Source organism: Meleagris gallopavo, chromosome 1 (assembly GCF_905368555.1).
Source record: "Meleagris gallopavo chromosome 1, MGAL_WU_HG_1.1, whole genome shotgun sequence".
Classification (NCBI taxonomy): Eukaryota; Metazoa; Chordata; class Aves; order Galliformes; family Phasianidae; genus Meleagris; species Meleagris gallopavo.
The window spans coordinates 63,839,240-63,866,254 of NC_139404.1; the positions used below are offsets into that span (position 1 = coordinate 63,839,240).

At 36.8% G+C, this 27,015-nt stretch overlaps 1 protein-coding gene across 15 annotated transcripts in view; it reads left to right on the forward strand.

Moving 5' to 3' along the window:
• The window catches only part of PLEKHA5 (pleckstrin homology domain containing A5), a 169,353-nt gene that overhangs the window by 124,807 nt on the left and 17,531 nt on the right, over nt 1-27,015 (forward strand). For 5 of the 15 annotated variants that reach the window (XM_085231103.1, XM_085231044.1, XM_085231049.1 and 2 more), the window contains 14 exons: nt 2,088-2,556; nt 4,014-4,097; nt 6,687-6,806; nt 7,484-7,537; nt 13,797-13,877; nt 19,831-19,893; nt 20,865-20,945; nt 21,080-21,229; nt 23,562-23,663; nt 24,749-24,860; nt 25,086-25,132; nt 25,910-25,957; nt 26,044-26,232; nt 26,733-26,850. In XM_085231103.1, coding sequence (XP_085087229.1) covers nt 2,088-2,556; nt 4,014-4,097; nt 6,687-6,806; nt 7,484-7,537; nt 13,797-13,877; nt 19,831-19,893; nt 20,865-20,945; nt 21,080-21,229; nt 23,562-23,663; nt 24,749-24,860; nt 25,086-25,132; nt 25,910-25,957; nt 26,044-26,232; nt 26,733-26,850 — 1,718 coding nt within the window. The remainder of the gene's footprint in view (nt 1-2,087; nt 2,557-4,013; nt 4,098-6,686; nt 6,807-7,483; nt 7,538-13,796; nt 13,878-19,830; nt 19,894-20,864; nt 20,946-21,079; nt 21,230-23,561; nt 23,664-24,748; nt 24,861-25,085; nt 25,133-25,909; nt 25,958-26,043; nt 26,233-26,732; nt 26,851-27,015) is intronic. The other 10 variants (XM_085231145.1, XM_085231059.1, XM_085231136.1 and 7 more) reach the window with 8 other exon arrangements.

Here is a 27,015-nt window from a genome sequence, read left to right on the forward strand (position 1 = left end):
GATAAGACCTTTCTTAAATGTTTAAAACACAGAGGAAGGGTCGCCTGGTACCAAGTGTGTTGCTGAGATGCTGCTAGCCCAGGGTGGGACCTCTGTCTCCCCACCGTGCCCTAAGCACTAAGTGGCTGCTGCTCAGCACCAGCTGTTCATTGTTGCTTTGTCACCCTTTGCTTGGTTCCCACATAAAGGTCGAATATTCTAGACCAGTTGGTATTTTCATTCCTTAGGATGGAGGAATGTTTTGAGGTTTTGATCAGAAGGTATTGATAAGTGTGAATACTGAGCCTCCAAAACTGCAGCAGCAGTCTCTTTCCCACATGGCCCAGCTCACACACCAGAGCAAGTACTGCTGCCCAGCATCTCTGAGGGTGTTCTTAATGAGCCTGTGAACTCGTATGGAAAACTTTTCTTCTGATGGGAACACTAGTAGGAAGCTATTTATGACAGCAGGAGTTTGCAGCTTTGCAGGCTGTGTGACTGCTTAATTGCCTGTGGCAGTCCTTTTGCATGCAAAGCAATTCCAGGCTGAAGCACTGTCCAGAGTTGTTTTTTGGGTTTGACTGGAAGGGCATTTATATTGTAAGTATCAACAGGACGATGGTGAATCAATTTTAGTTATGGTTTGCCTATAAATGATGGATGCATTATCTTCCTAAATGTTCTAGAATATAAGTAGCTGTATGCAGACTTCAGATTTCTGTCTTTTCATATTAAGATCTTCATGCAGCTCTTGTTCACACTGAGATATTTAAAGGAGCCAACAGGATTATAGCATCCATTCAATTAATAAAATAGACTGGGAGCTTTACTGAAAGAGGTTTATCTAACTACTGGCTGCTTTCATGACAATATGAGACTTCACCATACTCATTTGTGAATAACTAAAACAATATTCTGAAAGTTAGAAGAGAAACCCAAAAATGTCTCAGTTGTTTTTCTAATATAGAGATGGAGAAAAGCCCTTGCCATCAATTATATATTATATAAAGAAATGTAGAGTCACGTAGGCAGATTTTGCAGCAAAAGAACAAGATTAAGAGCCATTTTCTGAGAGAATAAAAAGCTATCCAATCTATAAAATGGGGATAGTACTTTCTTAACTCTTAGAAAGATTCAAAATCTGCCACAGACTTTGTATTGTAAACCTATTTACCACAGTTTTCATCTCCAAAATGATACAAGCGATTATAAATATTCAACTATATTCAGTGAAAAGTGTTCGGTTTTGTTTTTGTTTTTTTTTACCATCATCAATTTCCTTAATAATTATTTCATAAGGATCTAATACCCACAGTGCTTCACCGTTTACTATAATCATTTCTTTAATGTGTTTATGGCACCAAAGCTGCTCAGAGCTGACTTGAGGCTCTGGTGCCTTCAGGTTCCAGGGTTTCTGTTTGAGTTGGGCTTGCTGAGGCGTAGCTGGAAGCTGCTGCCCTCTGATGGCTGCATCGTGTTCAGCTTGAGATAGATTTTGTCTCTGGGCCAGCATCACTCACAGATGTGATCAGAAGCAAATGACTTTAAGTGATGCACATCAGAATTTTAGATAAGGGCTGAATGAACCAACGTTTATGACCTCAGTTTTGTCCTCTGTCAATAACTGCTATTTTTCCTTAAGCTGCTGCTACAAATTCATGTTGTTTTTTCATTACTCCTTAATTCTTTCTCAGAGATGCAACAGGAGACTTTTTCACTTTTGAAAAAGCATTTAAGAAGAACTCACGTTTGGAACAGTATAGAAATTCTAAGCTTAAAAAACCTGGTCCTGTCTAGCATGTAGACCAGATTTGATCTACAGTCAACATTACTAGATGGTTAAACTGGTGAAAAGATGAAATTGGGATTAAATTGTCAGGCAGTTAATCTGAGATAAGATCCAGTTTCAGCTGCTACGGTGCTGAAAAATCTTGATATCATCTGAAATATCATCTTGATATTTTGCATTTTTTTTAAATGATGGTACTCAAAAATGATAAGAGCTGGCAGGATAAACCTTATCAGTATTGAGTAACTTTTTATTGCCATGATTTTAATATAAACTAATATAATATACTAATCTACTAACTAGCATATTTGTGTTTCAGTATAATCTCATATCAGACTCTACCGAGAAACATGCCAAGCCATCGACCTCAAGCTTTACCCCGGTACCCAGAAGGCTACAGAACACTGCCCCGAAACAGCAAAGCAAGGCCAGAGAGCCTCTGCAGCATGACGCCATCAGCTTACGACAGAGCCATAGGACCCGTGACAGCTGAAGAAAAACGAAGGTCGATGCGTGATGACACGATGTGGCAGCTCTACGAGTGGCAGCAACGTCAGTTTTACAATAAGCAAACAACCCTTACTAGGCACAGTACTTTAAGTAGCCCGAAAACGATGATGAATATTTCTGATCAGACAATGCATTCAATTCCCACCTCGCCTTCTCATGGTTCAATAGCGGGTTTCCAAGCGTATTCCCCGCAGCGGACCTACAGATCAGAAGTGTCTTCACCAGTGCAAAGAGGAGATGTAACTATTGATCGGAGACACAGAGCGCATCATACTAAGGTACAATACATGCTCTTACAGTTAAAAACCTTATTTGTGGGGTTTTTTTTAGAAAGTATGCCACTACTGTTGTCTTGCACTCTCCTATATTTTATTGAAATGGGGATTAAATTGCCCTGCTTGATTTAAAAAAGCATTTAAAATCTAAAGGTTGTAAAAGATATTGTAATATGTTGCAGAAAAACATGTGGTCCTAATATTGCTGTTCATGAGATTACATTTCTCTAAAATAGAATAGTTTGCTGTATGTGTAGAAAATATTCTCCCTTCTAGCTTTTCTAGCTGGAATTCCAAGAGAACTGAAAGTCCTGCATTTCTTTCCACGTATTACTGTCTGTTTTTCAACCACAATTTTGGCTGCCTTGGGTTCCAATAGAAAACTGAGGGTAGACGTTTCTTTGGATGCTTAGAGTTATTAGGGTGATCACTAAAGAGAACTGGAGTCTGCACAAAACCTTTGCGTGTGACTAACATAAAGTTAAACATCATCATCAGTGAAAGAGAGGCTAAAAATTGTAAACCCAAGTGCCAAGGAAATATGTAAAATTAGTTTCCTAGAGTTGACTGTGTAAAATACTCCTGAAGCCTTTTGCTAAATCATTAGCTCAGATGTCCTTATCATTTAGGTCCCTATCAACAAAGAAGTATTTTTGTTTTGGCAAAAAGTTTCAATTGCACTGAAAACCTAATAATTCTTCTCCCAAATCTGAGAAGTATTACTAAGATCAGTGCTGCAGAGCATGTGCTTATATGACATTTTAGCCGTGTTTTGCTTTCAGGTATTTTTCCATCTGTAATACTTTGTGCTACTAATTAGTTTCATGTTCAGTGTCTTCTATACAAGACTCCCGTTTCCCTTCAGTTTTTCATGCCATTCAGTTTGTACTTAGAATCATAGAATGGCCTGGGTTGAAAAGGACCGTAATGATCATCTAGTTTCAACCCTCCTGCTATGTACTGGCTCTCCAACTGCTAGACCAGGCTGCCCAGAGCCACATCCAGCCTACTTTAGTTACACAGCTAACCATCCCTATGAACTTAAAAAACACAAACCTGTTTTTTAAGAGGTAGATGGTTAGGAGACAGGCTGTATAAAATCAATAGAATAGACCTGAGCCTTAAACCATCTCATCTATATAAAGATCTTAGAGATTTTGAACAACTTTCAATGATAGGTGAAAACTAAAATTATTCTTTACATAATATCAGTATGGCAACAACTATAAGAAAGAACTATTAATGATATGAACAATGAAATCTGGGATATTTCTGAAATTTAGAGGTAGCCTACTCAAGTGTCAAAAATGGTAGTCAGGAGAGAACATGACTGGCCAAAGCTTCCCAAAAATACAGCAAATTTGTCGTGGGAATGAAGTTGGCTTGACTTTTTTTAGCACGTAATAGCTGTTGAGATTTTAGGGAACTATGGATCACGCTGCAATTTTGTTTTTGTACAGCATGTCTATATGCCTGACAGAAGGTCAATGCCAGCAGTTCTAAGTTTACAGCCTGTTTCTCCTCAGAGCCTCCAAGGCAAAACAGTGAGTTGTATTTTTTATTTGGTACATCTTATTTATTTATTTATAAGAATAATACTTTAAGTATAAAGAGGCAATGCTGAAGTCTTTGTCTGTTCAAAGCTTGCATTAAATATAACCTTTATTTTAATTAGTAGGAATTTTTTAAAGCTACTAAAAAGGTGGTTAAATTGAATTATGAGAATATTCTGTACTCAGTGAGTCCAGATTTTCTTTCCAAAAGAAGGATTTTTTTTTTAATTGTCTGTAATACATCTCTTCCCAGAGATTTCTGTTTCACAGAATATTTCTTCCTCCAATATTTACTAAGAAAATCCTAGAAATAAAATATTCCTTTTTTGAACATCTTAAGGATACTATAACTGCTTTTGGAATAATGATGTCCTTTCTGACATCTCCTATTTTTCTGTAATGGAGTTGAAACTCCACTGTAGGTATTTCATCAAAATGCTGTTGGTGAATACAATCCAGCTCCCTAACTGAAACATGACCCTTGACTAAGATTGTCCTAAATTCATTAGCTTGATTTGACAGTTTTGATCTCTTTTCTGTAATCTTTCTGAGGTGTTTACGAATTAAGAGTACAGACTGAATGAAACTGAGGGCAGCAGTTCCCCAGTTAATCCTCCCACTGCCTAGACTGCTGTTTCTTGCACTTCCCAGCATGAATCCGTGGCATCTTCAACAACATAGGGGATGGCCTTTGGCAGCTGATGCCTTATCTCCACGCCTTCTTTCTCGCAGACATTTCTTTGGTTTCCTGGCGCCATGAGCTCTCCTGGGCTTGCTGGAGCTGGGCTGATGAGCAGGGTAGGGGGCAAGGAGGTCCAAGCTTCTGCCTGTACAAACCAGAAGTGCTACCCACAGCACATGCATAACAGAGGTCAGAATTAGGAAATCTGCAGTAGCTCTTTAAACAAATGCTTGAGTTTTGTTTGTTGCAAGAGTGCTAAGAGTTATATCAAAAGCACAGCACTGGCATCAATGACAAAATTGTTTGCAATGCTTTGAAAGTCTAGCACTCCTCTAGAAAAAGAAAATGTTTGCGAACGTATTTAAATACTGTCAGTAAGTTTATTGTTAATGCACTAAAACTGAGCTTTTGCAAGCCATATCAAGAAAAGGTTTGATCTGAAAATAAATTGATTTGTTATTCCTTTTCTTCAAAGATGCTACTTCCCATTCTGTTGTTTCTAAAAATAAAATTTCTTGTGCTTTTCAAAGATGACAATTTTCAAAGAGCTGAAAGCATTGTTGCATATTCTTGAGGAGAATGCGAAAGCATCTTGTATAGCAGCCTAGATTCTTATGCTTAGTTTCTGAAATCAAACATCTTAAATCCAGATATTAAAAAAGTAATAGAAGGATAAGATTGACCACTGCCCACCTTGACTTTGGTACTGGTTTTCCTTCAAAACAAATGGTTTTGACAGCGGAAGCAATGTGGAAATACCTTGCTCCCCCTTGTGGGTACTGCGGTACAGGCTCATAACAGTGCCGTGCTTATCCTCAGATATTTTTCTTCCACATTCTAAGAAACCTGTATTTGGTTTTCAGTAACTTAACACTTCAATCTTTGGAGCCTAGTTCTGTACTTCCTTGCTTTGGGGAAATTCTGAGACTGGGGAAGAGAGCAAGCAGGTTTCTGGGGTTGTGTTTTGGATTTTTTTTAAGCTCCTGGAACATGTAAGTAAATCAAAATGTTGGATGGATATCTAACTTCTTATAAGACTTAGTTCTGGAGAAGTGTAAGAAACAGAAGCAAACAGGAACATAACATCTACTTGTGATGTCAAGAGTGTTTTATTTTCTTTGAAGTGTTGCTAATAGCAGTGGTTCTCAGCAATGGCTCAGGTGGCTTTTTCCAAATTGACCTACACCATTCTGTGTAGAATTACCTGAAAAGTACCCATTTGAGTGTGACTCTATTCATGCAACCTTTTAAATACTGTCCTTTATTCCTTCCTGAGGCTGTATTTTACATCTCAGTTATAAAAGTCAGTGCCTCAGACCTGTGGAAGGAAGGAAGGAAAACTATTTTTGTCCTACATGTGCAGTTTAATTTTGTCAAAAATGTTTGCTCCTGACATGGTTCAGCTGTCTCATTGGGATTGTTTTGTTTGTTTTTACTTTTAATCTTGACAGAAATTTGAAGAATTAAAGTTTTTTAGGGGCACTTTTTATTCTTCTACCAAGCTCAAATGGTTGTCCATACAGATAATGATATCCTAAGGGTTGGAATTATATTCCCCTTCACTGAAGTCAATATCATCAATTTGATATGCATGCCAAAAAGTTTGAGGGCCACACGGACTTTCTTCTACAAAATCCCCACTTTTTTTGTCCTGCACTCAGAAAGCTGCAATTTTTATGGGATATGCAGTATCAGTTGCTACTCAAGTAGTTAAAACTTAACCCTTTTGTTATATACTTGAAAACGGTCAATTTGGGAAAAATGGTATATCTTTTGTTGTATCTCTATAAAAAGTTATTTTGAGAAAGATATAAGAAGCCTTATTTTAATTAAGTGTTGTTTAGGATACCAATTAACCTTTTTTCTACTCTTTGGCTTCTCACACTGCACTCCCTCAGCCAGAGGAGCTCACGCTGCTGCTAATAAAGCTGAGACGGCAGCAAGCTGAACTGAGTAGTATCCGGGAACACACACTAGCACAGCTCATGCAACTAAAACTTGAGGCCAACAGCCCAAAGGTCAGCTATAAAGCAATGTGTGTCATGTACCATTCTCACTAACTTTTAGTTATTCATTAATCAGTTTGCATTTTACCCACAGTACAAGATTCTCTGTCTGCTGAGGGTGTAGAATAGAATGTGACTGTGTATATGATGTTCTGTTATTAACCCTTTGAGGTCTTAGCTGATAACTTTTTGATATTAGCTGAATTTAAATGATGTAGGAATATTTTAAATTATATTGTTGTTTACTTTAAAGTTGCAGGCTTTTAACCAATTGTTATAAGCAAAAATAGCAGTAAAAGATCATGAGATTAATCTATTGTTTATATTGCATCATATCAAATATGATCTTACTGCAATCTGTCAAAAGTATTAGGACATTTAAAACATATTTACCAAAGGGTTTGTAGTTGCTTGTTTAATCAAATATAGTAGATGTTTCATGTGAGCATTCTGTATTTTATGTGTGGAACCAAAATGTAATGTAGTATTTCGTAGGCCAGTTCATGACAAAATTTCATCACTTCTGTTTAGAGATCAAAACCTGTTAACATGTCACAAAAAGGGAGGCAAAGTAACATTATATTTCTGTGTTAAACAGTTCACTGTCTAGTTTACATCTTTAAAAATTCTTTTCATGCATTCTGCACCCTTCTGTCCCTTTCCTTTTTCCCTCTAACTGCTGCCTCTAGAGTGAGATTCTTTCGCATCACCTTCAAAGGAATGCCATATATTTGGACCATCAGGTGGGATTTGCAGTTTTCTTGTGTGCTTACTTTTTTTAACACCTTTTGTCTGCTCCTGTCAAGCTGGAAATACTTGGGAAGTAGATTTTTTCAGTGATTTTCATAAAGTTGGATACTTAATACATGACCATTTTAAGTGGCACAAATTAGCTTAGTTTATTACAGACTTGACAGAGAATGAAAAAAGTAAACTGAAATTCTACTGAATACAGCAGACATTTTCCAGTTATTTTTTCTATTCTTCATATCCTTCCTTTTATAACACTGACTGTAGCATTTTACCACCATTCACTAAGGTGAAACCCTATTTCCAAGCTCATATGATACACGTACAGTTTATAAAATTAGTATTCTGATTATTTTACTTTCCAAATTAAGAAGAATTAGATGTTTCTGCAAGACATAAAATGAAAGGGAGATCAAATATAGAATCAGAGAATCAGAGAATGGCCTATGGTGAAAAGGACCACAAAGATCATCCAGTTTCAACCCCCTGCTATGTGCAGGGTCACCACCAGACCAGGCTGCCCAGAGCCACATCCAGCCTGGCCTTGAATGCCTCCAGGGATGGGGCATCCACAGCCTCCTTGGGCAACCTGTTCCACTGCATCACCACCCCCTGTGTGAAAACCTTCCTCCTAATATCCAACCTAAACCTCCCTGTCTCAGTTTAAAACAATTCCCCCGTGTCACATGTAAGAAGGTTTTAATCATAGCTTAGCAAATAACTTTTTTCCCTTTTACTCGGTTGCTTCTTAAAGATTTATATGAGAATGAGATTTGTATAACTTCTGTTAATGTTTGGAGTAGGAATATAATTCAGTCTTCGATTGTACTTTATTGTCAAGGGAATAATTGTGATACCAAATTTCTCTTATTATGGCTTTGTTACACGGTAAAATGGGTTTCGTTTGCAAGTTGTATTTGAGAAGTTTTTAAATGGCAAATTTTGAACAGAACATCGAAAATCACAAGAACTTAAAAGAAACATAAGCAACTAGATGTCTGTTAGTTAAAAGCATGGAAAGTTTTTTCCAATATTCTTTCTCCTAATTAAATTTTTTGCCATTACACTTCAGCCAGTGACTTCATCTTCCTCTGATCTCTTGGAATCAATGTATAAATAATGACCAATCCCATTAGATCTGCATTTTTAAACATTTTAACCTTGTTTAAGGAGCTGCAGGAGGTCTAAAAGTAGGGGAAAACTGCTCTTTCTAATTGCTAAATTTGGCAAATCCAACTCAAATATTCAACTCATTCCAACTCATCCAACTCAAATATTTCCAGCTCATGATGTTTTGGATTAAGAAAATAATTCTGTCTTCAAAAATATAATTCATTGCTGAGGAAGAACAACTCGCTGTGAAAATTGAAACTAGGTACCACACTGCTACCTGATCAGCCAAGCTTGTCAATATAATACACAGGATAAAGAGGAGAGAATGGCCTTTGTATAATATACAAAGCAGTATAAAGGATTTTCTCTTTACTTGTCTCAGATGAAATTTGTGAATGTAATGTGATAAAATGTTATTAATTCAAGGAAGTGCCAAAATCTTATAAACATGTAATCATTGCCTTTACCAAGGATGCAAGAAATTACAGTACTTCTTACAGTAAGAAATCAGTAACAAGTCAAAAATATACTAATCATAAAATCACGGAAGAGCAGATTGGAATATTTGTCCTAGTTTCTCATCAGTTTTTCTTCTTTTCCTAGTGTTAGTATTACAGTGCCATCCACTTGCATTAAATAAATCCTCCCGAGAGTGTTTTTGCTTTAGGGCTAGTGTCTCATTTATGTCTTTTTATTGTTTTGTCCATTATCATTTCTCCTTTATGTTGAGAAGAAAAGACCCATGTTTCTCTTAGTCTGAGGCCTTGCCTCCTCACTATTTGCATCTGTAACCAACGTGCGTAGTCACTCGCTTTGAATTTTAAATGCCCAGTGTACTTAAACAAAACATTTCCGCTCTTGATTTATATTTAATCTCTGAAAATAGAATTAAAACCCTCTCTTCCTAGAGCATTTGGTGGAATTCCAGACCTATTATCTTCAGCTCTCACACTGTAGTCACAAAGAATGCAATACTTGCAGTGCTGTACACAGCATTAATTAGCAAGTTCCCTCTCAGGTCACACAGAGGAATTTTCAGGAAGTCAGAAGTTCATGTGTAGAGACGCTAACTTTTATATCATTGCAGTAAGTTGTTGTCTGCTTGTTCGGTGGCATTCTTATCAAAACTCCAGAACATCCCATAGCATTTTATAAATCTTGCTTCTTTTTAGTATAGCTGTTTCCCTTTGAGATGCTTGGAAATTCTTATGTTACATTTTTTGGTGCTTTTCTATTATGCTTTCAGAATTTTTGTTGTTGTTGTTGGAGTTCAGGGCTGGGATGGGGGGAAGACTGAAGAGGCTGATGCACGTGTACCCATCCATGTTGTTTCTTTGATGTACAGCCAAAAGAATTATTGTAGCCTTTTCTTCAAGTGAGATTTTGAACCACTCTGCTGCCTTAAGTTTCCTGGGGAGGCAGAAGAGAGTTTGATTTGTCTTTTAGGAAGCAGTTATTTGGATGTAGCTAGAACTCCAAGCAATGCTGATTTGTTTGTCAGCGTGGGACATGTTAAGTGGACAAATATAATCTCTGTCTTATGCACTACAAAATGTTAAGGGATTGTTTTCTGTGTATTACTAAATCCAAGCCAGCAGTCTCCTTAATGTATTTATTGAATGAATTTGTACCCAGTAATTACAATAATGGTAACGGAAAGTAGGAACATATTTTTTACATAAAAGCTAGACATGCTGCTTTTTCTCCTTTGTAAATACAGCTGTGGCAGGAGGTCCCACTTGAATCTCTCTGTTAGTACAGAAGATTCCAGCAAACTGGTCTCTAAACACATAGTTTGATTTTATATTGCTAGTAAAACTTTTCTTTGGCTCAGAAACCCCTTTCTTCTGAGCTGAAGTTATCTCTGAAATTCTTTGTGTGTGTGTTAGTGTAATCTCAGCATATCCCAGGCTGGTTTGTCACAGTGTGAGCTCTATACATTCTTTTTATTCTTTATGTTGAGGAGGCTCTTTATGTGAATGGCTTAGGTGTTAAATTGTTCGTATCTTTATTTTTCTTTTGCTGATACTTTTTTTTTTTTTAAAGCTTCTTTTAGTTTTTAATGGGTGCATAAAGATAACAGAACTTGAACAAGAAGTTGTCAAATAAATCAGTGAAGGTTCAGTAGCCAGCATCCATGCTGTCTTCATGTTTTGCTCCTGTTTTCTCCTCTTCATCACCCTCTTTCTGATATGATGAAGGTGATTCTGGAAAAAGGGAGTAAATTAGAGAAGGATGGCTGTTTGGATAGGACTGCCATAGAATCATAGGACCTCAAAGATCACCTAGTTTCAACCCTCTGCTATATGCAGGGTCGCCAACCAGCAGACCAGGCTGCCCAGAGCCACATCCAGCCTGGCCTTGAATGCCTCCAGGGATGCACATTCACAACCTCCTTGGGCAACCTGTTCCACTGCGTCACCACCCTCTGTGTGAAAAACTTCCTCCTAATATCCAACCTAAACCTCCCCTGTCTCACTTTAAAACCATTCCCCCTTGTCCTATCGCTATCCACCCATGTAAACAGTTGTACTCCCTCCTGTTTATATGCTCCCCTCAAGTACAAAGGCCACAAAGAGATCTCCCCAGAGCCTTCCCTTCTCCAAGCTAAACAAGCCCACTTCCCTTAACCTTTCCTCATAGGGAAGGTGTTCCCGCCCCCTGATCATCTTAGTGGCCCTTCTCTGGACCTCTTTCAAGAGCTCCATGTCCTTCCTGTACTGGGGGCCCCGGGCCTGGACGCAGTACTCCAGATGGGGCCTCACAATCATCTCCCTCTCCCTGCTGGCCACCCCTTAGGGCATAGTTGGCCTTTCAGGCTGCACATATCCTTCATTAATTTTTTTTTTTTTTTTTTTTTTCCCAGCCTAAAATTCTGTGTCCTATATTAGCAACATTTATGATGCAACTCTTAATTGTACTTCTCAAGTTTTTTGGAAAAGGTAGTGAGCTGACAAAGCCACCATTCTTGTTCTTTCTGCTGCATCTTCCCTTTTACTTTTTGAGAGCAATGATCTGGGTGGGATAGAAACCAGACTGTGTTGGATTATTGTTGGAAAAGAAGGCAGGAAGGAAAAATGCTTTTTCCTTCTTTGTTTTGGATGAAGGAGCAGAGGAAGGGTAGGAGAAAGGCTTAGTCTGGTCCCGTTCCCACTGCTTTTATTTTAGGAAGTTGAGAGGCAACAGATAAAAAATTCCAATCTGAGCACAGACTTATGCCATCCATAGCACACTGTCTTATCTCATTGGTGAGGTCATCTGTCATGGTGGGGAGCTGCTAATCCAGCCAATGGCTGCCACCAGAACAGCACAGACTGCAATGTCATCTGTGCTGGGTGTTACCATAGCATGGGAGAGAATTTAGGAAGAGGAAGGAAAAAAAAATGTCAGTAGCTTGGCGTTACAGTTTAAAACATACCCACTCAAATGCTATCTTGTAATCATATGAGTGTTCATATGTGTCATATGTCAAGGAGGTGTTTTTACATCATTTCCAAATGATGAGAAAGTCTGCATATACTACATCAGTAAAGAGAAAAGGGAAGATGAAGTGTCTGCGGAGAAACAGTGAGTGAGAAAACTAAGACTGCTGGATGTGTTGCTGTGTGTCATCAGGCAGCTCATGCTTCAGTTTGCTTATGTGTAAGGAAAATCTTAATTCTAATTTTTAGAGATTTTTGTCTCTTTAACTGGAGAGAAAACAAATGTATGACAGGATTTAAAACATGCCCTTTACTGTTCAGAAATTTGAGAAGCAAATTTTATTTAAATGAGAGAAAAATAGGGCATGTTTCTGTAATGAGCATGCAAACTTGACCGATTAGAAATTTCTGTGAATAGTGTCCAGTTTCTGTTTGAGAGTGGCCTCATGATAGTACTTTAAAAGCACAAAACAGGCATTCTCTTTACCTTAGAGCATGGGACTCGCCGTTGTGGCCAGTGGCTGTTTTACTCTGCCAGTTCTTCAATACAGGTTTCCCTGCCTGTGCTCACTTCAGTTAACAGAAGGGTTGATACATAGTCTCTCATGAATATTAAACAGTCTGTCAGTTGGATTTAAAGTAAAGGAAGAACAACTTCTTGCGTCAGTTCTAATTTTCTATTTATGTAATGCTGTAAAATACAGAGCAAATAGGAGGAGTTCTTTGCTTGCTTTTTTTCCCTGCCTTAGACAAACAGCATCATCAGCTTGCTTATTGAGATAAGGTATTCTATTGGGTGATTAATTTACCAGCTGAACAGACTTAACTATGTTTAACAAAACAACAACAACAACAACAAAAAGAAGTCTCGTATCTATGACTACAAAAAAATCTTTCCTATAAGGAGAAAAAAAAAAATAGTTTAAGTGACTTTTCAGTTTCTTTAGGAGATGAAAATTAAGTTTTTGTAATTTTTCACTTATTCTTAGGAAGGTCTATTTTTAACATAAAAAAATCCCTATTATGTTTTGCTTACTTTTCTGAAGTCCTCAGTGTGTACAGTTTTTACTGTAATGATCCACAGATCTGTTTTTTACATTTGCATACATGACAGTAAATATAGATCAGTACAGAAGATGTTTGACCAGCTCAGAAATGTAAAACTCAAAGTAGTTTCACATCCATATTTGAGGATGGATAAATGAAATGACCAGTGATTCAAAGTTCCAGAGTATATCAAACAATTCAGTATAGAAAGGCATTTTGTGATATGCGAGCAAAAAATCTACACCTTGCTTTTGTATTCTGAAGGAATGTGATTATCTATTTGACATGCACTGAGTTACTAAAACTATAATTTCAAAGGTCTTTTGATTTCCTATTGCATAATCTGATATGCATCATTTCTATATCTTGCAAAGCCAGACCTATTTTAAGAATGTTAAGAATTTTTTAAAAGGGAAAGGTTTGCTCAAGTAATATTTTGTTGGTTTGGGGCGGTTTTATGTGGTTTTGCTACATTTGTTTGATATCATTAATCTTTTCAGATGTTTGATATTACTGAATGATGGAATATATAAAAAGCATGGGGTAAAATGTAATCTACTGTATTATTAGAAAAAAATTAAAGTAGAGGCTATATTTTACAGTGTCGTCTTTCAAATCTAGCCATGCTGTAAACTGATGTTTGCTGTATGCTCCTCCTGATTTGAAATAGATGAAAGAGAATGAACCTTTAATCACCATGGTTCACACTATGATTGAGAACTCGGCGCTAAGACCACAACTGTACCAGCAAGTAAGGTCTCGGATAGTGAATGAAATTGCTTTATCATCTGCGAAAATTTTTCTTAGCGACAGTTTTGGTTGTTCCTCAGATTTCTTCATAACATTGGTGTTTCTCTTATTTGCTTTGGAAAACCACGAGTCATCCATGCTTTACAAAACGCTGCAATATCGTTAGCATGGCTTTCGCTGCGTTTTTGTTGTTAAGTATTAAATGTACCCCTTCAAATAACTCTGTCTGGACTACTTAATTAGTTGGTGTCTTTAGCAGCTGTCCAGTAAATTCATAAAACTTCCAATAAGCTTCCAACATCTGTCCTAGCATGATCCTATGCTATTAGTGTTCAGAGGTGCTTCTTTCTTTTGACCACTACAAAAGCATGTGAGTGGTGTTTACCTGGTCATTTCTGGCAATTTTGTTTCATTCTAGGAAGTGGATTTACAGGTTTTTGATTGCACCTTCCAAGCCTTTAGCCACTGAAGAAAGGAAGGATCAAAATTACTTTGATCCGGGGACTGTAAATCCAAAAGGCAGTCTGTTAATAAAGTCACAGCAGTCTTAACAGTGAGCACTTACAGAGTGTCTAGTGACAGATGTAAACGGTAAGATGGAAGACAAATCCAAAATGTGAATGGAAATATTGCCAGAGCATTGAGACCTGCATTAACTTATGAGCATGGCCAATACGTATCTGTTGGCACTGCAGTGTCTTAGGCATGCTGGAGCTTAGTTCAATAGCTCCTGCCACATCAGAGAATGTTTCAGAAGCTTTTATCCACAACTGCTACAAAGATGTTGTTCTTACTTAAATGAGGGTGGTACTTTACTGTAGATGAAGCATGCAGTTCTGGCTGCCAGTTGGAAGTGAGTCGTCTGAGGGGCTCTCTTGCGAGCTAAAATAAAGGTGCATAGTTCACAGAAAATGAGAGGTTCTATGACACAAGTCATTTATTGATATTTAGTGCTTTGTCATGTTTCTAGAGAAACCTGCTGAAGCTTAGTTTCATGGTTGTTTTGGTTTTGGAAGTCAACTCCATTTTGTAGATTTGCTTCAGAAAAGATCCATCTCAGGATCTGCAGGAAGAGCGTTGTCCAATTTGTGCTCCCATGTGCAAAACAGGAGCTCTAATACGGAACCTGAAGGGACCATTTGGAGAGGAATGACAAAAGTATGGTGCCTTCAAGTCCAAAATGAAGGTGATTTTGCTGGGGTTTTTTTTGTTGTTTTTTTTTTTTTTTTAAAGAAGCCTGACCATTACAAACTGTTTTTCAAGAAAATCACTTTTCTGTTTTAGACTATGTAAGATAAATAAGTCAACATACATAGAATGAACAGGGGTGCTTTTGATCTGTCAGAATGAACTAACTCAGCTTCTACTGTTGATCTAGATGCAATGGAGGTGTAGCTGTGCCTGGCTGGTCTACCTGCCTACTTAGGAGCACCACTAAAGTCAGAGTGCTTCTTATCGAAGCACTTCTGCCAGCTAGGGTATTGCTAAACAGCACTGCTTTCATCTTGCAGATATGCCCACTCTTTCTTGCTTGACACTTAATAAGCACCTTTTTTGACATTCTTGTCAGAGAAACAGTGAAGGGTCCTGAAGGGTCATGAAGATTAAATAACCTTTTGTCATTAGAAATGTGATTTGCTAAGATAAGAGCATTTGCAGTGCTGGCAGGCTTGTTCAGAAGAACTCATGTGTTGCATAAATTGGAGAAGAGCAGGACATGCTTTCCTAGACAGTTTCCTATACAGAATATTGCATTAACTGACTTTCTGAAAAGGATAAAAACATACTGGAATTTCACAGTCTAATTAGCTTTCTAAATGTTTGTTATGCACAGTAAACACTTTTTAAAATTCTAGCAATGTATTTGAAAGCTTAAAAACCATTCAGTTTTTGATTTGAATAACATAAATTGTTTTTACCAACCATCTTTGGCAGTGCAGTTTAAAAGAAATAAAAACAACTGGAAGAAGCTCCATGTAAGTGACTTTAACCTGTTTTGTTGCCAAGTTGAACTAGTCTTTGACATGTACAACCATTCAGGCAGGTACAGAAGGGATCTTTCTTTGCTTAAGTTTATTCAGATCAATTTTATAACTTAACTTACTCAGAGTTAGGCAAAGGAAAGCAAGAAACGCTTGTGTTAATTAGGAATTAACCTTTTGCTTCTCCTTTTTTGTAGTTACTAATGGCTCTTGAGTAAAATAGATAAAAATTATACTATTCCAAATGTCTTATTCAAAAGACATTTTTATTGTGATTCTTCATCTGTCATTGTTTTTAAAATTAATTATTTAAATCACTTTGATTTACATTAGTTTGCTCTACACACTAAATATGCAGGTGTAAGCCAGGGCATTGATTCTGAATGTACAGACAAGAAAAATACAGGCCTTCTGCAGCCTGGACCCATTTCTACCTTTATTTTTTTATTATTGTTTTTTTGCTTCTTTCTAATGGTAGATGTGGAGTGTTAATTTTCTTTTCTAAAGTGGGATCTCCTGAATTTAAAAAAAAAAAAAAAAAAAAGGAATTCTCCTCAATTCCTTACATGTGTGTGAGTTTACTAATGGGAGAAAAATAAAAATGTGAGAGAGGCAAGCTGACATGTGCCTTTGCTTGAATATTTGTTCTCAATACATGAAAAACATGAATAAAACTAGACCTGGATTTTATGAAGATAAGGAGATCTTGTTTCTGGCATGGCAATTCTTTTTATCACTGTTATTTAACCAGTTGCATAAAATTAAACCATCTTTGCATATTACATTTTGAGATTTGTAGGCAGAAGTATTTCTCAGGTTTTGTTATAAATGCACGGGTTGATTGTACGTTAGCTGAAAACCTAGTATTTCCAATTTGTATTTCTAATACGAAATCTGCTGCGTAATACCAGTTTGGAGGGGAATCTTACTTGCTGTGGGTTAAGTGCCTATTTGTTTTGCTTCCCAATTGGAAGGAGTACTGGAGAGGGAAAACAAACAGACAAGCAAGCAAAATAAAACAACCTCTCGGAAGCCTGGCTTTAACATCATGCTCCCCACAGCATGCCCTATATTTTGTCCTGTTTCGATCTTTTAAGTGCCATAATTTTGCAGAGATGTTGGCGTGTGTTCAGGTTGTGAAATTTCCTGCCATAGTTATTGAGCCAAAATCGTTAGCAGAGTCTGACAATAATAACTTCACTTAAATGTTTTAAATATTGGGTGCTTAAATAGGTCTTACCCCTCATGTCTCAAGAGGGTGATTTGCCTAATCTACATTTATTTGAAAAGAAAGTTCCCACATTATAGAAATAAAGACATTTCGTAGTGTCCATCACGGTGGTCTTGTCCCCTTCTGTGACTCATCTGATCTCAGTTTTTGACAGCAGTGATGCCTTACAAAGTATATGACAGCTAGTTGAGTAGTAGTTTCACAGTATGAAATAATTAAATTCTGCTGTATATGCACATTCACAGTGAAGATCATAGAACATGAACAGGGCATTTAAATCAATGGGACTGGCTTATTAACAGAAGCTATTTCCAGTTAAGATTGCTTTTCTTTTTCATGTGCAAGATACACATTTGGCTGAGCTGTGTGCAGTTTGCCCTACAGAAATGCTAAGTTCTCTTTGGAGGTGTTCAGAGTGCTGCTACTTAGCATCAGCATGCAAAGTATTTAAGTGCAGTCGGTAACAGGGAAGGTCTTCTTCGGGTATGGGCAGAGAAACGTGGAGGAAAACTGTAGAAGCCTGCAGCAAGCCGTGGCAGTCTTTCAGTAGGTGGCAGTCTTTCCCTGGAATGTCTGTGCTGGATAAGTGTAGGAGCAGTTCGATAAAGGAGGCTTTTGTTGAACGTGACATAAAATACATTTCAATAACTTGGTCGTTGGAGTTCTTATAATGCATTTTCCAGGATTATGAGATTGTTAACCTTGCTTGTAATGTGTAATTGCGCTTTGTCTCCTGCAATTCCTCTTACAATTCCAGTAGTGCGATAGCATTCTATCTATAGATTTTTGCCTTTAATTGATTTATAGACATGCTGCTCGAAGAGAAGCCGCTGTTTTGTCAGAGATGGATTGAGTGTCTCATATCATTTCTAGAGTTTTTTGTGTTAAGTCTATGTAAACTGTTGCAGCAGCAGTGTGGAAGTGGCTGTCCGGAATTGTCTGTTATGGTGAGCTAGAAGTGCAGACAAAAAACAAGAAGTTGGCAGCAATTTTAAAGATGTGGTAGGATATTAATAAGAGGAATTAGCACATGCACACTATTCTTTGAAAATGTTTTCACTTTCAGAATGTTTAGAATATATTCCATCCAGGAGATAGACAGGGGCAGGGATGCTGAACTGAAAAGTTTTTCTCAACTTTGCTCTGGTTAACTGCGTTGAACTGCTGAATAAAGAAATGACTCCTTAAAAAAAAAAAAGAATTAAAAAAAAGATACTAGCTTGAAAAAGATTCCTTTTCCAGGCAATGTTGAGTAGTGTCTTGCAAACACGTGTTTAGCTAATACTGGATCATCTTTTTCCTGTAAAAGCTTTCTGTTGTGAAGTATACCTAGATTTTCACTGTAAGTTGAAGACATTTGAGCTTAAATTTATATTGACCATGTTTATGAGTTTTGTTTAAATATTTCCATTCCTCATTTTTCTCTCATTAAGACAAAATCTACATTTAAAAAACACAACTGTACAACAGTATGGGATTGAATAGATATCTTAAAATGCTAATATTTGTGGCATTCATGAGGTGCAAAAGTGCTGTGGCTTTTTTCATATTCCAACACTCATTTTCATAAAATGTCCATTTCAAAGAAAGTTACTGTGTGGTTTTAATACACTATCCATACTTTTAAATTGTCACCAGGTGCATTTGCATGAGGTATGTGGACATAACATCTTGAAATGAAACACTTAAGTGTGTTGAAGATTTATTGTATGTTTGGAATGCTTGTCTGATTAACCCTTCCCTAGTCCTTTTATTTATAAGTGTCCTTTAACATGGACTTGTGTTTTTACAGTCTTTCTTGCACTATTAAGCCATGATGACCTAATTATATCATGCACATGAAAGGAAAGCATATTTGTTGGGACTCAATGTACACATGTTTTTAATTAAATGGAATATTAAGGTTGATAGTGTTATGCAAGTGCTTACTATATAGGACAGTAAGCAAATTCTGTATATGGTAGTCCATTCTAAAATAGGAAGCTGCCTTTTTTTTTTTCCTGTGTATAGTTTTAAATCTTGTTACAGATCAGTTTAGGGACTGAAAGAGGTAAGGACTTAATGTGAGGAGCTGTATTAAAGTAGTTGGAGGATACTGATTTGCTTAGGTCCAAATTAAAAACAGAAAGATTTGTGTTTGTGGTATTTGTGTTTATGCTCTGAATTCTGTTGTTGGGGTGGGGGTTTTCCATAGGAGAAAGTAGGTGGAAAGGTATTTGGCAACACTTACTGGGCATGTGTATGTGATGATATATTTTACAGATATGTTGTATACTTAGGTCATTCTGTTCTGACTTCAGATTCACTAAGAATATTCTCCTTGAGAATATACTTGATCTTAGTGGATCTAGAAGGATTAATTCCAAGTAGAATGAGTCCCTGTATTTAGAATGCAGATATTTAAACATGCATAATTATGTATAAACTCTGTTTAGGTGTACTCTGGCAGTTTCATCTTTCTACAGAATCCATGTTTGATTGAGTTACACCTCTCTTAAAATCCAGTTTGCATTAGAAATATGGCCTATTTTGTTTATATAACTTTTTACCAACAGTGTTTGACATTCTACTTAGTTACCTTCAGTCACTATATATTTTGGCTAACTATATATTGTTCAATGTGTTATGTTTGACATTCAAGCAAAAGCTGATATGCTGTATGTAAACTCTTGAGCTGAGCACTGGCTTTGTTTTCATAGTCAAATTAAGTTGTTTTATGGCAATATTATTCTTCCTTATAGTTAACACAAGAAGAATGTAGGGGTACACTATACAAATATAGAACTGAAGAGCTGGATATTGATGTAAGTAATTTGTATTTTTTCTTCACTGGAAATGTTGGTATTTGTCTTCTTCTTTTCATAATAATCTTTCCCTTGACATTTGGGTTTGGAATGCACTTCGTATAGGTGACTGCTAACAGAGATTGATCTGTGAACATGAGAGTACTATCTGTGTTTAAATGTGAAATGTTTCTAAGAAGGAATTACTTAAGAAAGGAAAAAATCTCTGGATGTAGTTCAGTTAGAAGCATTAGAGAAGTATTTCTTAGGAAATATGACTGATACTTCAGAACTGAAATTGGCACGGATACTTGCCATTCAGAATGTTGGTGTGCTAGTTACTAAAGAAACGGGCCCTGGTGTTTAAGGTCAGTTTTGGTGGCAAAAAAATACACACATGCAGTCGTATTTTGTATGCACAAGTGTACATATCTAGCCATACTTGCATGATGCAAGTGAAAGTAGTCATGATGATTTAAGGGATGTTACTTTAAAGCTACAATGCTACAAAAGCTGAACAGTTATTCCAAACCAGAGCTGAAGGGGAACAGATTTATTTCTATCCTAGCCTGGATTGGAGCCAAAACAGCAGAGCGTGGGTAGTGTTAATAACTATTAAAAACTAACACCTGAAAGAAACCATGGGAAGAACTAGTAATGTGTACAGTGTTATATATAATAATGAAGAATATGTTGCTCAAAGGCGTTTTTTGTTACCTGTCATAAAGTTACAATGATTTAGCTGTAGAATTAGAAATTATATATTTTGAGCAATGTTGTGTCAAGTTGCAATAACACTTATTTCATAGTGTCTTATGGTTTCTTGAGGTTAATTAGAAAATGCAACACTGATGCCTTCAGAACTTTAGAATTCATATTTTGTGGTAACGAAATTTTATCTAGTCTCTTGTAATGATTTAATGAACTTATGTTTTGGTTATTTAAGATATTAAAAACAATTCTAATTGCAATCATTTTCTGTTATATATTAGGCTAAGCTTAGCCGTTTATGTGAACAAGATAAAGTTGTACAAGCACTGGAAGAGAAGCTTCAACAACTACACAAGGAGAAAGTAGGACAATTGTATTTATTACCTAAAGTGGATGTTATTTTACATGCTTATTATCAGAACATTGATAACTGAAATATAATGAAAATCAACCCAATGATGCAGAACATTAAAAATAATTCTCTTTATTATAATAGTACACGCTTGAGCAAGCTTTGCTATCAGCAAGTCAGGAGATAGAAATGAATGCAGATAATCCAGCAGCCATACAAAATGTAGTCTTACAGAGAGATGACTTACAGAATGGACTACTTGGCACTTGTCGAGAAGTATCACGAGCTACTGCAGTAAGTAATACATTCTTGCTAGTAAAACTCAGTGACCTGTTAAATGATTATCTTCATATTCTTAATTGGTTTGAGTTTTTGTTATTTTTCATTACATTCCAGCAAATCTCAGTTGTCTTGTACTTGCATGTATTTTTGTAAAAGCTAGAACTTTCACTATATTCACCAAGTAGTCTTTCTTTACTTTTTCTTTTGCTGAGAATTGAGTGCATATTGGCCTCAGTTGGTGTGGTAATTTTCATTTTTATAATATATGAATTTAATTACAGCAGAAGTAAGTCAAGTAAAATAATAGAAAACTTTATCAGACATTCCATCAGATATGTAATTTATTTTAAGCAAAAATAGCTACAGAGTGAAAAGAAGAAAAGGTAATGCTTTCATGGTCTTTCTTAATAGTGGTCCGTCGTATTTCAAAGATATTCTAACTCATACACTTTTGAAAACCTTAGACAAAAGTAGAGGAGCTTCTATTTAATCTCCTTTTTCACTTTATGATAGTTTTCTATATTGGGGTAACAAAGGAAGCAACTGTTTTTACTTGCTTATGTAAGCCTTTGACGTGGTCCTACACCACATCCTTATCTATAACGTGGAGAGGTATGGATGTGAAGGCTGGACTATTTCTTGAATGTGAAATTGGTTGGCCAGAGGGTTGTTGTTAATGGCTCAATGTCCAGGTGGAGGCCGATTGTGAGCAGTGTCCCCCAGGGGGCCATCTTGGGATTGGTACTCATTTTATCTGTGACATAGGTGACAGGGTCGAGTGTACTCTCAGCAAATTTGCAAATGACACCAAGCTGAGTGGTGCCGTTGACTCAAGAGAAGAAGATGCCATCCAGAGGGACCTGAACGGGCTTAAAATGTGGGTCCATGAGAACCTAATGAGGTTCAACAAGGCTGAGTGCATGGTCTTGCACTTGGGTCAGAGCAATCCCAGATATGTATACAAACTGGGAAAAGAACTTAGTGAGAGAAACCCTGCAGAGAAGGACTGAGTCTTGGTGGACAAGAAGGTAGACTAGAGCCAGCAGCATGCACTTGCAACCCAGAAGACCAACTACATCCTGACCTGCATCAGTATAGTCATAGTCAGATGGCCAGCAGGGAGAAAGAGGTAATGGTTCCCCTCTATTCTGCCCTTGAAAGGCTCCATCTGGAGTACTGTGTCCAGGCTTGGGGCCCCCAGCATGAGAAGAATGCAGAGCTGTTGGAGAGAGAGTCACAAAGATGATCAGAGGGCTGAAGCACCTCTCCTATGAAGAAAAGTTGAGGGAGTCGGGCTTGTTCAGCTTGGAGAAGAGAAGGCTCCAGAGAGACCTCACTGTGGCCTTCCAGTACTTGAAGGAAGTTTATAAGCAGTAGGTGGATTGACTTTTTAGGTGGTCTGATCCTGATAGGACAAAGGAGAATGGCTTTAAACTAAAAGACGGGAAATTCAAGTTATATGTTAGGAAGAAATTGTTCACTCGCAAGGTGATGAGGCGCTGGCACAGGCTGCCCAGAGAAGCTGTAGATGTCCCATCCCTGGAGGTGTTCAAGGCCAGGTGGATGGGGCCCTGGGCAGCCTGAGTTGATGGGGTCAACCCTGCCCTCAACAGGGGAGTTGGAGCTCAATGATCTTTAAGGTCCCTTCCAATTGTTGTAAAAGAGATTGGCTGGATGAGGAAAATGGAAGCATGGGAAACAAAAGGAAATCTTAGAACACCTCTTATCAACTTTTTAATTTATGCTAAATCAAATAAAGGGCTTGATCCAGGCTTAGTAAGGGGGAATGACAGAACTGACCTCAAAGATTCTTTTTGTGCTGCCTTTTGGTGTTTGCAGTTTCACATATGTAAAAACAGGTGTATTAACAAGCCTGGGGTATTCACCTGTAATGTTACAGGCAAGGTTGGATGACTTAGTTGTCTTGCATAATAAATTTCATGTACATGCACATGCTTTGCACTCATACCTATGTATTCTTTGTGATAAAAGAGACAAATTTACATCCATTTTGTGTTCTTTCTACAACTGTGGAAGGGCATCTTAAGATCTACATGCCTGCTAATTATAACAATGTAGTCTTAAGATTTCATCCTGGACTGTCTTGTAGTTTGTGAAAAGATAAAATGATGTTAGTTTGTATATCATGCAGAATATCATCAGAAAATGCTAAAGCTGTTTAATCATGACATTCTCTAAAACTGTATGTATACTTACTGCAAATCTCTATAAATTAATCCCTGATGTTTCATGCCATTGTATGAATAAAATTGCCTACTTTTTTAATTTTTTTTTTTTAACTTGAATGTGCAAATGCAATTCTTTTCTTTTGTTATATACCTAGGAACTGGAAAGAGCTTGGAGAGAATATGATAAACTAGAATATGATGTAACAGCAACAAGGAACCATATGCAGGAGCAACTTGATCGGCTTGGAGAAATTCAGGTCTGACATAGGGCATAATTTCAGAAACATTTAAGTCTTTTTCATTTTCTATGTTTTTGGTTAAAAATTCTACTCAAATGGAAAAAAAAAAAGGAGGGGGAGAATGGAGAATGTGTGGTCTGGTAACTTATAAGATATAAAAAGAAATAACAAGTTCATCAGTTCTGAGAAGGTTTTTAGCTTTTCCTGTATTTTGAAGCTACTGTGTAAGTTTTCCCATGTCCATCTCTTTCCGTTTCAGCGATCATGTCCCAAATAGAGAAGTTTTCTCAGACCTCAATTGCTATGATGGTCATATTAAGTGTTCACTTCTTTTACCTCATTATTTTAAAATGTAATTAAATAATTGTATCAAAATAAATGAAATATTTATTTATTCAGATGTTAAACATCAGAACTCTTCCTACTTATCTTATTACTTTATTATTTGTTCTCTTCTCTGGAGAATTGGTCAGTAAGTTCAATTTCTGAATTTCTGAGGTAATCTTTCTGTGACACACAAACGTGTGCTTGTCTATCTGGAAGAGACAGGGTCAGTGTGGTCAATACTGTGAGATGTTAATGGATGTTTTTGCTCGAGGAACTGATTTTCTATGCTGCTATGAAAGAGAGATTACAAGGAAACTCAAGAGCTGAGAAATTTGTGTTATGCAGCCCAAAGCATGCATAACCATGATTACAAATAGGCCTATATTTTATATGCTCGTATGCAAACATCACATTCATCTGCAAGTATTTTAGGATTGGAACTGATGATTCCTTTCTTTTTGTTGTGTGTAGGTCTTCATGCAAACTTGGCTTTGCTTTTCTTTTTAAAGAGAAAATGTAATTCCATTAAGTGGAATTTCAGCTTGCAAATTGCTATCAAAATAACTGGCGCGTGTTCCTGAAATAACTTAATCTGTCCACTTTTTTTCTGACAACATACTAATTTGTTACCTTTTAATGAGAGAGTATCTATCGTTTTTGCATTCTGTTTTGTTCAATGGGAAAGAATATGCAGTACTGTCTAGAGAAAGAGGTTTTATTTTTTGCCCCTCCTGCAATATATTCTTATTTATCACTTGCTGTTTCTTTACTGGCAGACTGAGTCGGCTGGGATACAGCGTGCTCAGATTCAGAAGGAACTGTGGAGAATTCAAGATGTCATGGAAGGTTTAAGTAAACATAAACAGCAAAGAAGCTCTTCAGATGCAGGTAAGCTGGACATTTTTCTCTCTTAGGGAGTGAGATTGAATCGCATGCATTCTTATAAGTTAAGCATCACATTTGCTTTTGTATGTTTGAAAGAATCAGATATTTTAAATTGATGATTTGTGTATTTGCCTAGTAATAACAGCTTATAGTTTGCGTTCATAAAACTACTTATTGAAAACAATTCTTCTCTTTCCTCCTACCCTCTCTCCCCCATCCCCCAAACAGGCATCATGGGATCAAGGACATTTTCTGCTATTAAATATAAAAATGAGGTATGCTTTTAGCATATTTACCATTTTAACATCACTGAATATCAAATATACATATGATAAAAATGAACATTATTTGAATTGTTTTAAGGATTTCTAAAGTATGTATTCTGTGAAAATACTTCATTGTGATTAGTTTTAAAAGACTGATAAGTAGTAATTCTAACACTTTCATTTGTTCTTTGTCTTTATATTCTCACCACTATGTTTCTCTTTTCCACTTCTCACCTTTTCCTCTCCCAGGCTCTTATCCTAGAAATATAAACCCTGATTTTTGGATTTGCATTTTTCCCCAAAATATTTTTCATGGGAAAAAATATGTTGCTTTGTATGTTTATTCACCTATTGAGCCTGGTTCTCACATGGCCAGAGCACCCACAAGAGCATCATCTGAAACTGTGGGAGCTCCCAGATGTTCAATTCCTCTGGAAATCTGGCTAGCATTTACAGTTTTAAAGGGACATTGGGACATTGTCATGATTGTCTGAAGTGTTTGGAAATGTACATGTGGTTTACAGATCTTTTCGAAAATGTAATGTATATCAAAATCTTTAAAAAGATACGGAGTTTAATTTTTAAAAGGATAATTCAGAGAATTCAGATATCTAATTAAAAGTTGCAGATGATAGAACTGAAAGCTTTTATAATTTGATTACTAAAGCTGTTGAAGTATTTCATTGTACATGGTGGTAATTAATCAAAAAATGCATATTTTGGCCTTTTTTCATTTTTCTTTCTTTTTTTCCTTTCCCCCTCCCTTTTTTTTTAATTATTTTGTAGTGTGACATCGTCCCTTTCATACAAAAATCTATAGCTGGTGTAGCTATGGTAATATATTTTTATTTATTTATAAGTTATAAATAATTGTAACAGGTGTGCACATCTAAATAAGGTGACTATTCTACAATCTTTAGGAAGAGGAAGTAGTCCCACCTCGTCCTCCACTCCCTCGGTCCTATGACTTTACAGAGCATCCTCCCATAATCCCCCCTCTGCCCAGTGATAGCAGCTCCTTGCTCTGTTATAGCAGGGGCCCAGTACATCTGCCAGAAGAAAAGAAGATTCACCAAGTTCAAGGATATCAGAGAAATGGATCTCACTGTGTAAGTGGCTTAAACTGCCACATCGTTCTTGAAGCATTCCCCCTTCCTTTGCACAGTCACAATTTTTATTTTGCCATCTGGCTACTTTTATATTTATTTTTACTTTTGGCTTTTGGTTTTATTTACAGCTCCATCATTTGCTTTTCACATTTTCCTGTCATATATTCTGTGTATATATAAAATGTCTTAAGACTTAAATGGGTGCGTTTTGGATCTAAGTCAATTTCAAAAACCAAACCCTTCTCCTCACAAGTATTTATAAAACTTCAGGCTCAGAAGCAGTTCTTGCTGAAGCCTATGGCAATTTTTCTGTGATTTCTGAAAATCTGCAAATACTTCTCAAATTAATTATGAAGGAATACTGCTGCAAGAGCAGTTGAACAGTGAGCTGTTGCCCTGGAGTGAGCAGTCTCATCGGAAAATAGCTGCTTTGAGTCTTAAGACATAAATGCTTATACAGAAATGCCAGTTTATTTACCTCATAACTTGTCATTCTTCAGGGTCCTGATTATAGGCTTTATAAGAGTGAACCAGAGTTAACTACAGTAGCTGAAGTGGATGAATCTAATGGTGAAGAAAAAACAGAACAAATGTTAGAATCAGAATCTGCAGCTAAAGGTTTGTCCCCAGGAGTACCGTTTATGACCTTTCAGCATTTTTTCAGAAGAAATACAGAGCTTTAACTGTTACAGAAGCTATTTCATCCTTCATAATTTTGTAGCCTGTCCATTTCTTAGTAAGATGATACAACTTCCACAATAAAATGTTCATTTAATTATATGA